Raw genomic sequence first — 17,034 nt, forward strand, 5'->3', positions numbered from 1 at the left:
ACAAGAATGAATCCTCTAACTAGTAGCCAGTCCCAACTTCATGCAAAAGCCACAGATATTGCAGACTATTTACTTTTCCCTTGAGTCACCTTTCAGGCCACACAGAGTCAGTGGCAGGTGGTTGCTCAATAGACTTTCTTCTTTTCCTCCACCCTTCCCTGGTTTCCTTTTTACCCTTATCACTCCCTTCTCCCTAGGGCTCAGTCCATTTTGTAGGCACCAAGTGGCCAAGGCCCCAGGGACCTCTGGCCTTGATTGGACAGAAAGAGGTTGCTTTTTAGTCTTCCCAAGGGTGCAGGCTTAAATCTTTTTAATTCTTCAAAATGGGACATTTAAAATATAGCACAACCCTTTTCGTGCCATATTTTATGGCATCACAAAGCTGAACAGCTAGAGCAGAGGCCCTAAGGTAGGAGGTCTTGATTTTAGATAACCTGATGACTGTGTGCCTAGGTGATGATCTTTTTGTGAATAATTTCACAGGAGCTTCTTGTATTTGGTTGTCTAGATCTCTAGCAAGGCCAGGGAAGTTTTCCCCAATTATTTCTTCAAATACGTTTTCCAAAATAAAATTTTTCTTCTTCCTCAGAAACAGCAATTATTCTTACGTTTGGCCATTTAACATAATCCCAAATTTCTTGGAGGCTTTGTTCATTTTTTTTTCTTTGTCTTTGTTGGATTGTGTTAATTTGAAAGCCTTGTCTTTGACCTCTGAAGTTCTTTTTTCTACTTGTTCTAGTCTATTGTTGAAACTTTCCACTGCATTTTTTATTTCCCTAAGCAAATCTTTCATTTCCGGAAGTTATGATTGTTTTTTCCTTATGAAAAATTTTTTATTGATGTCCTGTATTTTTTTTTTATGTTTCTTTAAATTAGTTTTCAGCCAACTTACCTGTCTCTGGTATGTCCTTGAATAGCACAGTAATCAGCCTTCTGAATTCTTTATGTGGCAATTCAGAAATTTCTTCTTGGTTTGGATCCATTCCTTGGGAGATAGTGTGAACTTTCATGGGTGTTATAGAACCCTGGCTTGTTATATTACTAGAATTACTTTTCTGGTTTCTTCTCATTTGGATAGGCTATTTCTTAAAATTGTTCTTGAATTTATTTTTGCTTGAATTTTTTTTTAAACTTAAATTTATTTTTTCCCTCTTAAGGATTAGACTTTAACGTTTATTTTAGCCTAATTTAATTCTTGGTGCTTGTAGGGGTGAAGACTCTGTATGAAATCCTTAGTTACAGAAGTTTTTTTGTGAGCTGGCTTTCCCTTATGCTATTTGTAGTCATTACATTCTTGGTGTGTGGGTGAGTTCACTGCTTCTTATGGAGTTGGAATGGCAGGTATCTCTTGAAGCTTATCTCGTTCTCTCATGGTGTACCCTTTATTTATTTATTTAACTTTATTCCCACTGTTTTATTTACTGAGTTGATGATTCAGGCTTTAGGCCACTAGGAGAGGTATCCCTGGTTAGGCACTGGTTGTGGCTAAGGCAGGTGGGTAGATGTAATACCTGATGGTGGACTGAGGTCCCAGCCTTGATGAAGGTGGCTGGAGGAGCTCTCAATTAGATGTGCTGAGGTTTTATCAGGGTGAAGAGTGGGAGCTACCTCAGCTCTCCTACCAGGTCAGCAGGAAAGCTACTCACCTCATAGCCTCATTCCTGTCCCAGTGTTCTGTCTATTCAGATCAGACAGGCACCTCTTTTCATCTATGGAAATGTTGATGTTCAAAGTAGAGAGGAATTGTGACTTTGCCTCTCATGCAGGCCTGAATCTGGGGTGTGTTCCTCCTGTGGGGTTGCACTCACCCTGGATTGTTCCAGAAAGGCTGTCTATAGGTGCCTCCATTCCTCTGGGGGAAGTCCAGCTGTGTCTACAGTAGAGTGCCGGGGGGAACAAGGACGCCTTCTTCAACTCCCTACAATCACAGAAGCTGCCTGATACTTGCGGTAGAGGTGCAGACCTTCCCTCCTGCGCCCACCACTGCAATTGTGTCTCTGCTATGAGAAACTTCCCACCAGTGGAAAGATCTGGAACTCAAGGCCTGTTGTTCACATTCTCTTGTTCCATACGGTGATCCTTCGATGTAGTGCTCACCCCCTTCCCTTAGAAATGGGACATCCTGAGAGCTGGGCTGCAGTGATTGTTATTTCTCTTCTTAGTCTAACCACCCAGCGGGACTACCAGGCTCCAGGCTGGTGCTGGCAAATGTCTGCAAAGAGCCCTGTGATATGACCAGTCTTCAGGTCTCCCAGCTGTGGATACCAGTACTTGCTCTGGTGGAGGTGGCAAGGGAGTGAAGTAGACTCTGTGAGAATCCTTGGTTGTAGATAGGTTTAATGTGCCAGCTTTCTCAGGTGCTGGTTATGCTAGCAGTGAAGTTGTCATGTGGACAGACTCAGGACCACTGCTTAGCCAGGATGTTACTTACAGTCAGCAGTATTAGCTGTTCTTTTCTTCTTCCTGGGATCAGGGTTATTCTGTCATGAGTTGCAGTAATGGCCTGAGTCGGTCCGCCTCCAGCCAGGAGGTGGTGTTCTCAAGAAGGCACCAGCTGCAGTAGTAACAATGGGATTTAAGCTTGCCCTAAATTGTCCAAGAGAAGTATTCTGGTTTCTCAGGAGATAGGTGAGTCCATAAAGCTCTCAAGAGTTTACGTCTTCTGTGTTCTGCTACCAGGGCAGGTAGAGAAATACCACCAAGTGGGGGCAGGGATAGACTCTCCTTGGGCGGGTCAGACTCTCCTTGGGTGGGGCTTGCTGCAGCCACTGTTGAGGGGTGGGAGGTGTGGTTCTCAGGCCAATGAGGTTACGTTCCAAAGGGGATTATGGCTGCCTCTGCTGCCTCATATAATTCATCAGGGAAGTGACGGATACCTGGTAGCAAAAGGCCTCACCCAGCTCCCACGCAGTTGGCGAGGCCAGTCTCACTCCTGCAGCGCTCTGCTAACAGAGCTGAGTTTCCATCCAGGCAGCCTGCGCACACTGAACTCAGACCTGCCCCAGGCCACAGGCTTCCCTGCTGAGAAAGCAAGCACAGCTTTCAGGCCCCACCCCTCCCTGTCTGCCCACAGTGTTGGTAGCTCCTGTGCTCCTATCTGCAGCAGTTTCCACTCACCCCCCAGATTCTGCTTAAGAAAGTTCATGCCCAGTGGAAATTATTATAAAATTCAGTTGGAAACTTCTTTCCCGCCATGACCCCTCCCTAATTCCACTGGCTGCCTTCCTTGAGGCGTGCTGTGAGATACAGTTATATACATTCCCTGGGCTCAAGCTAGAGAGACTGGAGTGCCTATAAGGCTTTTCCCATTGCTGCTACTGCTATATTTCGCCCAGATACCTAAATCCATGCCAGCTCTAAGTTAGGTTAAATCCTTCTCCTGTGATCTGGATATTCAGATTCCCTAGTGGAGATGTGGGTTCAGAGGCAGGTTTTCTCCTCTCACACTCTAGGAACTCAGTTTTTCACCTGTCTCTCAGAATTTGCAGCAGTGTGCCACTCCTTTCAAAGGATCTGTGAATTCTTTTGGTGTCCCTGTTAAGTTCCTGTGGTGCTTCTTGGAGCAAAAGTTCATGATGTGAGTCTCCACACACTGTTCTGTCTGAGCAAGTGCAAGATGCACGTTAGTTAGCCTGTCTGCCTCCTATCTGCCATCTTCCTCTTGTCTCCTTGATGATATTATTTGATTTCATGTATGAACTGCCTGAAATTCTATGGTTTCATGTAGTCAAAAAATGTTTTTCCAAAATTAAAACCCAAAATCATGTAGCAAAATGTAAAAATGAAATTTAATTTGAATCAGCTGATATTTTTTGGACCTTCACAGAAAAAAATAAATTAAGCAAACTTCCTCAAAGCTGTTCATTTCTTTCATCTTGTCTCATTTGCTGTTTGACCCAGTGCCATCTGGCATCCACATTCCTTGTCACAGTCCTCTCCAGAGACACAAATTACCCCCTAGTCACCAGATTCTTCTTTGACCTTATTCCCCTCGGCCTTTTCGTTTTTGATAGGAAATGTCTGTTTAGTAAATGAACATTTGGTTTTATGATCTAGTTAATGTATGTCTTTCATACTTCCTAAAAAAACAGGCATTGTGTTAATAAATAACATATAATGCTAACAATATTATAGACAGATTCCATCCTGCTGACAAAAAGAATACCACATTAATAAAGTTATTTCTGTCCTAGGGAAGACCAAGGCACATATTTTAAAACATTCACTAGAGCCTGAGATCATACTTAGGACTGGATGACTTGTGGGAGATGGAAGGGGTAGAGGGAAAAGGGCAGTTCCTACACAGCTGATTTCATAGGGTATAATGTTTTCTTACGGGTACCATATGCATGCAAGTAAAACAGGGTTTTGGAAGAACTTACCTGGGAGCAGCATAAATCAGAAGAAGACAGCATATGCATTTTAAGATTTGAGGTTTTTTTTAAATGTGTATAAAAATTTTGCTGATGCACTATTATTCCTCAAGTTATGTACCTTTTATTTCCCACTTTAATAACCAACTCAGAAATTTCAAATTTCTCAGCCCTGTAAGTAGTACTATTGTTCTTCTTGTCATGATGCTCACATCCTCAGGATGATCTTTTGTCTTGCTCTGATTTGTCACTTACCGTCTCCTGTTGAATCTATCCATTCTATCCCTGTAATCCATCATAAGTCTTTCTTTTCCTAGTGCCACTACTCCCAGTTCAGAGTCACAGAAGGTTGTCCCTTTTGATATCACCCACTCATTCATCTACTATTTATTGAGCTTCTCCTTTATCCCTTTGTCAGAGACTAGGGACACAAAGATGAATGGCTTGCTTGCCCTCAAGTAGTCAAGTCTAGTGTGACATAGGCTTATCAACAAATATTCACAGCACTATATTCCTAAAACTGTTTTGAAAAAAAGTCACTATATCATCTTCAGATGATGTGCTTTTATTATTCCCAGCTATAAATACTAGAAAAGTAAACTAAATAACTAGCTGTGGTTTGCCTTTTTCTGGGTTTTCTTTTACCCAAATTAACAGTATAAGCTTAGATGTCCCTTCAAAACCTAAACCTGCATTCTCTAATTTCTGTGCCACCTTTGGTGCCTAGAGCTTTCATTGACAAGTGTCTGTTTTAGAACTAATACACTTCAAGAACAACATTCTGCTTTGTGGGCAGTTCCGTTATTTGTCATGAAAGATCTGCACATTCAGATCTGTATTTGTATTTGTATCTGTATATACTTCCTAAATTCAGATTTAATGGTCTGACTTTCCTTCTGATGAACAGCAGCCAACCCGTCATCCCCAGACAATGAATGGAAACAGTTGGTTCTGTGGATCTTCTTCCTAAATCTATTGAGGAAAGAATGTTTTCAAAGTAAGGAGTGAGAAGGAAGATGAATTGTTTATGAGAGATCATGATATAAAAACCATGTTGTTCTGTTTTACTTCTAGCTACAAGAAAACACATGAAACCCTGAGTCACGCAGGGCAGAAGGCAACTGCAGCTTTCAGCAATGTTGGAACGGCCATCAGCAAGAAGTTCGGAGACATGAGGTACTGTGGGAAAATGCCATGGGAACAGTGCTAAGCCCTTGGCTTTCCGTTTGAAGGGAGCACTAGCTATTAGCTGGTCATCTCAACATATGTATTTTTTTATTATAATGGATAAAAATGTTGAGACTCTGTCTCAAAAAATAAAAAAAAGGAAAAGCTTTGACACTGAGGGGTAAATATCTATCTTTACATTTATAGATATATCTTTATAAATTATATTATTAAATTTTACTTACTTCAAAAATTGCTGGACTGTCCACAATATTCATTCACTATTTTAACAATTAGGCATTCAAAAGGACACGTGCATGAATCTGAGTACATTGTTTTATCTTCATTTTTACTAATGCCACAATAATAAAAAGTAATTGAAATTCTTCAGAAGCAGGTGTGATAAACAGGTAAACCTTCTGGATTATTAATTACCCCTAATTTTATTACAGATAAAATTTGTAATAATTTTAATGGCATTATAACATTTATCTAAACAAAATTAAATAATCCTTTAAAATAGGAAACACTCTATAACCTGTTATACCCAAGAAAACATATTTTCCCGTGTTTATAAAACTGGTTCTCTTCATACTGTGTTGAAATCTTTCACTTGAACCCTGGGAACTCCAGCATGATGCTGCTAACTAGAATAGTGCCTCTGCATCTTTAGGAGACCTTACAAACACCTCTGAAGCTTGTTTAAAATACGTATTCTTAGGTTGTACCTCTCAGAGGTTGTGCTCAGTAAGTCTGGGGTGGAGTCTAGGAATCTGCATTTATAACAAGCTTCCGAGTAATCTGACTTCAGAGGGTCAATTTATGAGGAAGACAGACATAACTTAGTTCACCTGTACGTGGGTTCTCACTAATAAAATGGAGATAAGAATAACAATGTCATCGGACTATTACAAAAGTAGCAGAAGAAACCCTGACATATATTATGCACTCAAAAAATAGCAGTTTTTTATCTTTAAGTGACCAGCTTGGTTACAAGATGGTAAAAATTAGAGAGAGGACATTAACAGGAGCCCACTGTATTTCATAAATTGTTTTTCCCAACAGTGAAGAATGAAGCATATGCAATATGTTGACCTTCATATTCAAACACTAATTGGGTATAATGTCAAGACTGTATTGACTGCCTTTCCTCCTGTTTCAATGTGGCTTTGTTTAGTACAGTGGATGGCCTATTTTCCAGGACTTCCAAACCTTCCATTTGTTATTACCCCATGTAAAGGATACAAAATTTTCATTATACACTGTGGCTAAAAATATTGGAAAATATAGTCTATGTTGCTAATCAAATACAATCCTGAAATATTTTGAAGAGTTTGAAAATTTCAGAGCTTTATTTTCATAATATTTTATGTGTATATTTCTCTCAAACTATATCTAACACTTGTATATAAATGAGAATAACTCTCTGTGAAAGCAACAAGTTTTACAAAGATTTTTACTTTTAAATTATGCCAAAACAAGCAATATACATACAAGTCATTTTAAAAGTGTTTAAGCTTAATTTAATAAAAGCCCTTAAATGAGAAAAATTAGTAAACTTTGAGTTTTTGTTCAAAAACTAATGTGCCAATTTGTAAATATGGGGGATATGTTAAAATTTGGTCACAGACCTTTTATTTTAAACTTCTTTTTGGTTAAAAGTGTCATATTAGTCTACATTTTTATTAGTTATGCTATAACATTTTTGTGCATTCTGATAACAAATTTCTGAATTTATTCAAAAACATCACCAGCAAAATTCAGATACCTTGGAAGAAAAACAGCACCTCTCAGTTTTTCTTTAAAATTACTCCAAATTAATATTTACAGATTTTGTAAAACCTAGAATTTGGGCCTTTTAATAGCTGGAAAAAAAAAAGCATTATGTTAGGATTTAATTTGTATGTTTTGTAAAAATTAGTTGTATTTTTCTGGGCTAAGTAAGATTCTCATTTTAACCTGATTGTCATGGAATTTTCCACTCCCTTTCTCCATCCATAAAGTAACATTGTTAATACCCACTTAACCAAAATGTTTCCTGTAAAGTTAAAATGAGGTCACACTTAGGAAAGTACTCCGAAGAAATCCAAGTGGTTGGAATCATTTTTCTAATAACATTGGCATCTTCTGGGAACTTCTCAATTAATTTGTTCAAACTGTGATCCAGTGGGGACAAAATGGTTGGAGAAGGCATGTCATTTTATTACAGTCCAATCAATACGTATAGGAATAACAGTTAGAAGCAAAACATGAGTTGGTAAAATGATTTGTCAGAGACATTAAAAAGTGTAATCAAGAGCGGTAAATGAAGCCACCCCGTCTCTGCCCTGGGGCCCTTGAAAGGGGACCACCAAGGGCAGTGCGGTGTTTCCCCGCCTACTGTTTGCTAACTCTGCTCCTGCTCTTCTCTCCTGTGCTTCCGGGCTGCAGGTCTCACTCCATCGGGTAAGCGCCACGGGGCTGCGTGTGGGGCTCTGCCCACTGCCTTGCTGCCTCCTTGCTTCCCAGGGTTCCCTGTTTCTTTCACACTATGTCTGAACCAACAAAACTACACTCTGTTTTCCAGAGAGTGTCCATGACCGGGAAGATAGTTTATAGGGCACTTAATACATTTGAACTTATTGGAGTACGTCTGTATCTCATTTCTGAATCATTTACACCATTTCACTAGCTGAACAATCTCTCAGGAGTCTCTTTCTCTGCACCATTTCTTCCGGTGTTGACAGAGGTCCATAGAATTAAAAGAAGAAGAAGAAAAAACAAAGTGGAGATTGAAAGTTATATGTGTTTTCTAAAGCTTCTAGAAAGTAAAGTTGAGAAACAAAAACAGATTTTCTGTAGATTGTCATGTTTCTGTGAATTTCTTGTACCCGTAATTTGTGTTGATGTTTCACCTCCAACTTTCTGTGCCTTCTGAAGTTGAAGGGAAGAAAGGTTACCGGAAAAGCGCGTATGTTAAGAAGTTTGCGATTGTTAGTCTCAAGTCCCCGAACTAAGCCTTCTTTTAGCTGGAATCTTATTATGCACTTCTATTTTTTTAATTTTTTCCTAAGAAAGTGGTCTATGTTTACAGAGATACACCAATTGGTAATGCAGATTAGGCTCTTTTAGTGATGCTTTTTAAGTGTAATTTCTGAGGAAATATCTGCCTGATAGTTTCTAAATTGAGTGTCTAGGGTAAGACCGTAAGTATCCCATGAATTTCTTTGTCCTTTTCTTTCTGTATTCTAGCAAAGTGCTAACCATACTAATGCCCTCAGTGGATATTATCAGGGAAGGGTGACAGATTTGGTCCCTGAACTATTAGCTTCTTGAGAGAAGAGAAAGCAGGGATGCTGTTGAAAAGCGTGAGGTGGGATCCAACACTAGGCCAGGAAAATGGACCCATTGTACTCCTCACCCTACCCAGCCTGATTTCTGAGTGGAACTCAATAGAAAGTAACAGGCAGTCAACCAGAAGGAAGATGAATCAGCTACTAGGATTAATAGGATGAGAAGTCTAAATCTCTTAAAATTCTCAGGAATGTTTGCATTTGCACCAGATGTTCTTGGCAATCATCTGGTACAAATCAATCATCCTGACAATCAAACCAGAATGGACGCAGAAGTCCCTGCCCTCACACTGGCCTATGAGAACTGTGTTTGCCTGGCATGTGCTTCCTTGAAAGTCTTATGTTAACTTCTTGCTTTCCTCTGGCCAGTTTCTCTACCATGGAATGATTAGCTTCTACCTGCCTGACTCTATTTCCTGGGTACTGCCTTTTGCTCCTTACTGTCTTCCTGAGCAGAAGGGAGTAGAGACCTAGGCTGGGCCTGGAGAAGATGCCCATGGGCTACTGGGCTCACCTGGGAGAAACCAGACATTCTCAGATTTCCTGGCAAAAGGAGGCTGCAGAAAGTAAAATAATATGCAACTGTGGATCTACCATCTACTTTTCATTTATACCCTTGAAAGCTGACTATGCCTATTATACCCAACAAAAACAAATATCATCTTGGTTGGATGGGCAGGGAATATTTCAGATATTTGGAATTGCTGTTTTAGAACTACAAATAGGGAGTTTTTCATGTACTTATGTGTGCTCTCTTCTTTTTTCTTTTTTCTCCTTTAATCTGCTTTTGCTCTGAAGCTACTCCATTCGCCATTCCATAAGTATGCCTGCTATGAGGTAATGTGTGTAAAATATTTTATGTAATATTAATATGGAACGTGTTTAAAGTGTTACTTTATTTATATTTACTTATGGGGTTCCCCTGCTTTATGCGAAAGGAAATTGCTGATGGTCTTCAGAAGAAAAGGTTGACAATTCTGTAGAAGAATTGTGCAGCTTGGGCTTTTGACCAGACATCCTGGCTTAAATCTAGCCTTTCCTGTGTGACTCAAGACAAGTGACCTAACCTCAATTCTTTTATCCACATATTACAAGAAATAAGACCTACTTCATGTGGTGTTTGTGAGGCATAAACAAAGGAACCTACATAAAGCACTTAGTACAGTGTCTGAACATGCCAAGCAATCTTGCAAAGGTAAACTTGGGTTTCTCATTTCAGCAGAATTAAATGCCAGCCTGGGGGAAAGTTTAAATGAAAGGATTGAAGACTAAGAAGGCTAAAGTTCTAGAAAGGATATCATTAGGATTTTTTAAGGTAGATATTAAGGTGAGATGTTTGTTAAATAATAAAATGCCAGTATAATTACTGACCAGATAAAAACTGGCGAGAAAGACATTCCTCACTTCAAGTTTGCATGGCATAGTGATGCAGTCAGATAAAATTAAACTAATAGCAAGACAGGAATGAGTGTTAAATTGAAAATCAGAAAATGCAGGCTGTAGCCCAGCTCTGCCAAGGATTAACTTTGCACTCATGGGAAAATCACCTCAATGGTATCAGCTTCATCAGGTTTAGAATAAGAGGCTATAACCAGATCAGCTGCTTGCCAAAGGTGCCCCTCCACCCACTGAGCCCCAAGGCTGCCTAGAGATGAAGCCTTTGGGATCTTCCCCCACTTCAGTCAGAGCTATGCCTCTTCTACCTGCTTTATATTAATATTGTGGTTTGAGTGCATTATAGAAGGAGTTCAGTTACTTTCAATAGTTTGGGACCGCTGAAGCCAGATTCTTTATATATAATCTTTTCCTCTGTTTTTTAACTGTCACGAAGCCAAATTCTTCCTAGGGTCATTTGCAGCACTAAAAGTTTGTACATCTGATCAAATCTGATTAAAGTTGTACATCTGATTAAATCTGATTAAAGAGTTTCTCCCTGTTCTCCAGCATGTATCCTAGTATAATTTAATTAGATGAATGTCTGTTCTATTGTATTTTATGAAGGAAGGCTCTTCTGCACTGGGGTTATGTGGTTAATTGGTTGATTTGGAAATTTAACCACACTATTTAGTTCTCTGTATTTGGTGGTAAACAGAGAGTACAGATTCAAGATTGCTTAGTTCATCTTTGAATGGCTTGCTCTCCCTAGCATAAGAATACCCAAGGCGGGTAGTGGAACCTAAAGCTCTGTTCCCCTTTACCTGTCAAGTTTTGAATCTGGGTGTCAGAAGAAGACTTGCAAAAATTAACATGGTTTTCCCCTGTGGACCAGGAATTCATCTGGTAGTGGCTTATGGGTCAAACGCAGTCTGCATGAGCTTGCCTGAAACTAACTTGAAAAAAAATTATTTTGCTTGTCTAACATATACCCATGAACCATTTCCTCACTGTGGGCCTGTGTAACTGATGGATGACAGGCAGTCATGTGTGCAGGCTTGGTCAAGTAAAATCTGCAATGGAAATGAAGTGTCAATAACCATACACTTTTGAGTCATGCAAGTATAATTTTACTAATATTTCATTATGAAACAGGATTATGGAGGATCACTCATAGGAATTTGACTCGTGTTTGAGTCGTACACAAAATGTGATGCCATGCCAGGACCCTCTGAACTCACCATTGTTAATCTGTGCAGCCTGAATGCAAGTACATTTCTGACCCTGTGGAGCACCAAAGACCCAGGAGACAATTCCCAAAGTCACTCATGAACATCTATGTTCATTGCCTTTTAGTAGTATAAGAGTGATACTTCATTCTGCACTATACAATGAAACCTATATTCTATAGCCATTGTCCTTTATAAAGTTTTTCTAGGCCATTCCTCTTATTTTACTTTTTTTTTTTGCACTCAAGAGAGAATAATGAGTGCCTTATTAATTCAACATTTAGTTGAATTATTTGATCTGAAAATGATGGCAGTTGTTGCTGCTGAAAGCTGACATGGATACAAGATTTAAAATACACTTAGTTCAGTTCCTGTTTCTTTAGTAGGAGTTAGTGATATTTTTAATGGTAGTGATATCATTAAATTATATTATGGGGCCAAATCCAATATAGAACACCAGGAAGCACCAAATGAAGTTTTTAAGCTTAAAGCAACAAAATGATGTATAGATTATTTAACACAATGAATGAGTCACAAATAAAATGCCATTAGGAGCCAGGCATGGTGGCTCACGCCTGTAATCCCAGCACATTTGGAGGCCGAGGCAGGTGGACTACCTGAGGTCAGACTTCGAGACTAGCCTGGCCAACGTGGTGAAACCCCGTCTCTACTAAAAATTCAAAAAACATAGCTGGATGTGGTAGGGGGCACCTGTAGTCCCAGCTACCCAGGAGGCTGAGGCAGGAGAATCGCTTGAACCCTGGAGGCAGAGGTTGCAATGAGTGAAGATCACACCACTGCACTCCAGTCTGGGCGACTGAGCAAGACTCTGTATCAAAAAAAAAAAAAAAAAAAAGAAAGAAAGAAAAGAAAAAAGAAAAAGCCATTAGGCTGCAAAGATGCTGTTTGGTAAGAGAACAAATAGATATATCCTATCTGGTAGGAAAAATAACGCGTGCTAATAACACCATTTTGATTGGGTGTTAGGTAGGTAATGGATATGTTTCATCTTAAAATAATGAAAGCATTAACTTTCCAAAACACCACTTCTTGTGAGTTGTCAAAATGATTATTTTTCTAAGGCATGGAAAAGAAAAAATATATGAACATTTTTTTCCTTGCACTATTTCTGAATTGTCTCACATTTGCTGAAATAAATAACTTTAAATACTGCCAAGTGGCAAAACTCAAACATGACATTCTTCATATGGATTTTCCATTGCTTACTAAAAATCCTGAATCAGGAAGAGGAGTGTTGTGATAGAAACAATAAATGCTAAATGAAAACTTAAGGTACCTATTGCTCCACTGGCTCATTGGAAATGATTTACAGTGTAACATGGAATTATTACAGTTGTGTCATTGCCAAATACCATATTATTTACTGTATAGTTGAGTATCTGATCATTTTACCTAGAAAAACTCCATGTCAGGTTATGGTTTCTGAACCTAACCTAACAGAAGAGTGACATACATTTTAAAATGTGGTTGGTGTAGATGGCAAGCTGACAGGTAGCTCTGTTGCAGAGGCCATGTTTACAAATATGAGCAGAAAACCAAACAGCATGGTTGCCAAGACAGCTAGGCCTTTGGAGCTGACCTCTCTCTTTTTGTTATTTTAGGAATTCTCCTACTTTCAAATCATTTGAGGAGAGGGTTGAGACAACTGTCACAAGCCTCAAGGTACAGATGAAGTGAATTCTGTGTGAGTGGGTCCATTGACTCAGGACAGCTTAGCCATTGCTGCGGTTAAAGTTGAGGCAGGGCCAAGAAGGCAGGCTTGCATCATGTCAGACCTTTTCCTTCACATATAAATCTATGAATAAAACCACTATTGAATAGTGTTACTGTATCCTTAGAGTTGTTTGTATAAACCATTCAGGGGTGAATTGTTCATTAAAGTGAATTGGGGTATGTGTTTACCACTTAATCTCTTAATGCTATCCCTCCAAAAGTAGACATGTGAGAGATGACTGTGGATAGGATAAAGGCTATATGAATTCTGAATTTAGAGTGTGAGTGAAAGTTCAATAACAGCACAGAGCTGCGCTGGTTTGGACATGGACCAGCAAAAACAAACTCAGGACTATGTATCCACTACCCATCAGCTACCTAGACTTGTTTATAAATTCAGGTACTGAGCACAGCACAGTATGGCTATCATAGAGGGAAAATTCAACTGAGTCACAAAATGCATTTTATGATAACACAATAATGCATTTCATCCCTGGGTGTAAATTGAAAATGTGCCTATTACAGGGTAAATGTTTTCAAAATTCACTGAAATTATTGTTTGAGCATAGGTAAGTTTGAATAAAAAGAGTAAAATGAAATCAGTCTAGTCTTACAATTGAACTTTTAAAACAAGAAAAATCATTAAAACTACTAAGATTATTTTTTAAAGGTATCACTTAATGACTTAATTACATCTTGCTATCATTATCTCTATTTCATATACAATCCATTTCTGTATTTTACCATAACTGGGAAAATTAAGAATATGTGTGATGTTTAACCAGATCAAAAACTTTCGTATCCCATGCTGATTATTTAGCTGCCTCTGAATCCTGTGTCTCCACGCTGCTGTCACGTGTGCTGCCTGATAAGTGTATGTGAGGTTGTAAGTTATTCCTTACTTGCGGTTCCAGGTGCTCTTGTGGATTTTGACCTGGAGAGTCTTTTTCTTAGGGCAGCGTCTTTCACATAGTCTACTTCTACTTTATTAGATGCATAATTCGGTGTTTAAGGCCCAGGAATGAAATAATTACTCAGCATTACCATACCTTCATCAGTTTCATTCACCAGAAGTTTCCAGTTGTGCAGTTTCACCGCTCTGCATGCCAACATCATCCCTTATTGAGCATACAGGAACCAGTGGGAGCTGTTAAACTGCCCCGTGGGTAGGAAAATTTTTTTTAAAGAGAGGAGTATCCAATGTTATGAACATTTCTCTTGCTAGAAGATCAAAATGAAAGGCTCAAAAATCCCAGGAGTCAGTTTCTAAACGTTTGGTTTTCAGCCTTAGATGACCCAGTGAGGACAGGTTCCATTGCTTTTTACACAAGTTCTGACAGAGGAGAAGTTGTACTTTTTAGGTTTTCTTTAGAAGAAGGAGCTATGAAGAAGCAAAAGAAGAATAAAGAAAAACCTATTTTCATTTGCTTTTAGGAAACTCTGGTAAGCTCATGGCTCCCACAGGATTTAAGTGTTTGATCCACATGCTCAGCTTCTCACTTTTCTCACCTCATTGGGATAGAAGGTATAGCCTGCCACCTCCTTCAGATATGCACATAACTAACCCAGCCCACCAGATACTAGCCTTTGTGAAGACCTCCTGAAAGTGATTCTATGCTTGTATGATTGTTTGGGTTTAACAAGACGCACATCCCACACACCTCCTATCTCATGGCCAAAGCCTAATTCCTCTTTTTCTGTCCACCCAGGCAATGGAGAATAGCTGATAATTATGCTTTGTGTCAAACCTCCCACTTCCTCAGTAATTACAGATTTCTCAGTCCTTTTTTTCCCACTAGACTAAATAATAGATATGTATAACCCTTTATTTATATAGCTTATTTTTTGCAATTTACTTTCGTGTTCTAAATCTTCTCCAAAATGTCTATATTGTTCTTTAATTAAGGATCCTTAGACAGTTTTCTGCTGAGGGAATGACTCACGAATTGGTAAAGATGAGTGGAATTTCTTGCAGGTCTATGAGCTGCATTTCCATTCACATACCCTGTTTTCAATTTGATTTTTGAAGACACTGCTGATAAGGAATCATAGTCATATTTATGTTCTGTGAGAAAATAGGTTCCGCTGTAAAGGTCCACTCCTGCCGTCTTCTCACACAATCTGTCATGTACCATGTGGCACTTGTACCAAAGCCATGGTTCGTTCTTTTTACCCAATTCTGTAGTTTGTTTTTCCGTGAAACACTTTTCCAATCCTATAAAATTTAGTTCTGCCTATGCCCTTACAATGTATTTCTTGACACCTCAGCTGGTGTCACCTGTATAGTCACTGAGCATGCTTCCTATTTCATCCAAAACAAACAAGCAAATGCAGAACCAACTTCTGTGAAACCACTTTTGGTATCTTCTACCATCTCCCAATGAGTCATGAGTAACTACATCTCTTCCAACCATTTTGCATCCATGTCAAGCAGACCATATTTGTAGTGCACCTATTTTTTGATAAATACATCACACGGCCTGGACCAAAACCTTAAAAATAAGAAAAGGGGAGGGGCCAAGTTATATTACATGTTTTGTTTCTTTTTGTATTATGAGAGATTAGGAAGCCCAACTCAGCGATTCAAATGAAATTCTATGCAAAGAACGATTATAATTTGGGGGCAAAGTGACAAATACTTGTATGAAAAACAATGATGAAGAGAAGGATCCAGGAGAATTTTATCATTCACACCTTTGCTTAAGGAGGTCCTTACCTAAGGTATTGCGGTAGGCAGTCATTAAACCTACGTGGTTGGGAATATCTTTGATTCCATCCCTTCTTTGCCAAATTGATTTCTTACAAAGCCATTCCTTCCTTCTTCATTTTACTACTCTGTTTTGAGGAAATCAAGAAAAAAGAATAATGAAACAAAACACAGAAGAAAACATCAGTAATTGTTGTTCACTGAATTCAATATTGTGTGTTACTTCTATTGCAAAAGAGAATGTGAATGGGAGAAAAAAGAGAGAGGGAACTATTAATAAGAGTAGATTACATGGAATTAATCTTATTTGTTTCTCTCAGGGAAGAAATAAGCATAGTGAAAAATCACACAGTGGAAACCATCCCTTTCCCCCACCAGTTCCCAGTGTTAAAATAACAGGGACGGAAGAATCAGTGCTCTGCCAGTGGTCCATAAACTAAGCTGACCCCTTTCTTTTGAATGGTACATAAGCTGAGGATGGCTTTACATTTTTTAATGGTTGAAAAAATCAAAATAAAAATAATTTTTGTGACATTTGAAAATTAAATTACATAAATTCACATTTCAGTGTCCATACATTAAGTCTTACTGAAACACAGCCTTGGCCAAGCCTGGTGGCTCATGTCTGTAATCCCAGCACTTTGGGAGGCCAAGGTGGGCAGGTCACCAGAGGTCAGGAGTTTGAGACCAGCCTGGCCCACATGGTGAAACCCCATCTCTACTAAAAATACAAAAATTAGCCGAGTATAGTGGTGGGCGCCTATAACATCAGCTACTCAGGAGGATGAGACAGAGAGAATTGCTTGAACCCAGGAGGCAGAGGTTGCAGTAAGCCAAGATTGCACCACTGCACTCCAGCCTGGGCCACAGAGCAAGACTCCGTCTCAAAGAGAGAAGGAAAGAAAGAAAGAATGAAAGAAGAACGAACGAAAGAATGAACAAAAAAAAGAGGGAGGGAGGGAGGGAGGAGAAAGAAAGAAAGAAAAAGAAAGAAAGAAAGAAAAAGAAAGAAAGAAAGAAAAAGAAAGAAAGAAAGAAAGAAAGAAAGAAAGAAAGGAAAGAAGGAAGGAAGGAAGGAAGGGGAAGAAAGAAAAAGAAAGAAAGAAAGAGAAAGAAAA

The 17,034-nt window shown here is 39.0% G+C and overlaps 1 protein-coding gene across 7 annotated transcripts in view; it reads left to right on the plus strand.

Moving 5' to 3' along the window:
• The window catches only part of TPD52L1 (tumor protein D52-like 1), a 104,449-nt gene that overhangs the window by 84,873 nt on the left and 2,542 nt on the right, over positions 1 to 17,034 (plus strand). For 3 of the 7 annotated variants that reach the window (XM_011944467.1, XM_011944468.1, XM_011944470.1), the window contains exon 4: positions 5,448 to 5,549. In XM_011944467.1, coding sequence (XP_011799857.1) covers positions 5,448 to 5,549 — 102 coding nt within the window. Of the gene's footprint in view, positions 1 to 5,447; positions 5,550 to 7,970; positions 7,986 to 9,670; positions 9,710 to 13,097; positions 13,159 to 17,034 lie in introns of all 7 variants that reach the window. The other 4 variants (XM_011944463.1, XM_011944464.1, XM_011944466.1 and 1 more) reach the window with 4 other exon arrangements.

This window comes from Colobus angolensis, unplaced genomic scaffold, assembly GCF_000951035.1.
Source record: "Colobus angolensis palliatus isolate OR3802 unplaced genomic scaffold, Cang.pa_1.0 Scaffold231, whole genome shotgun sequence".
NCBI lineage: Eukaryota > Metazoa > Chordata > Mammalia > Primates > Cercopithecidae > Colobus > Colobus angolensis.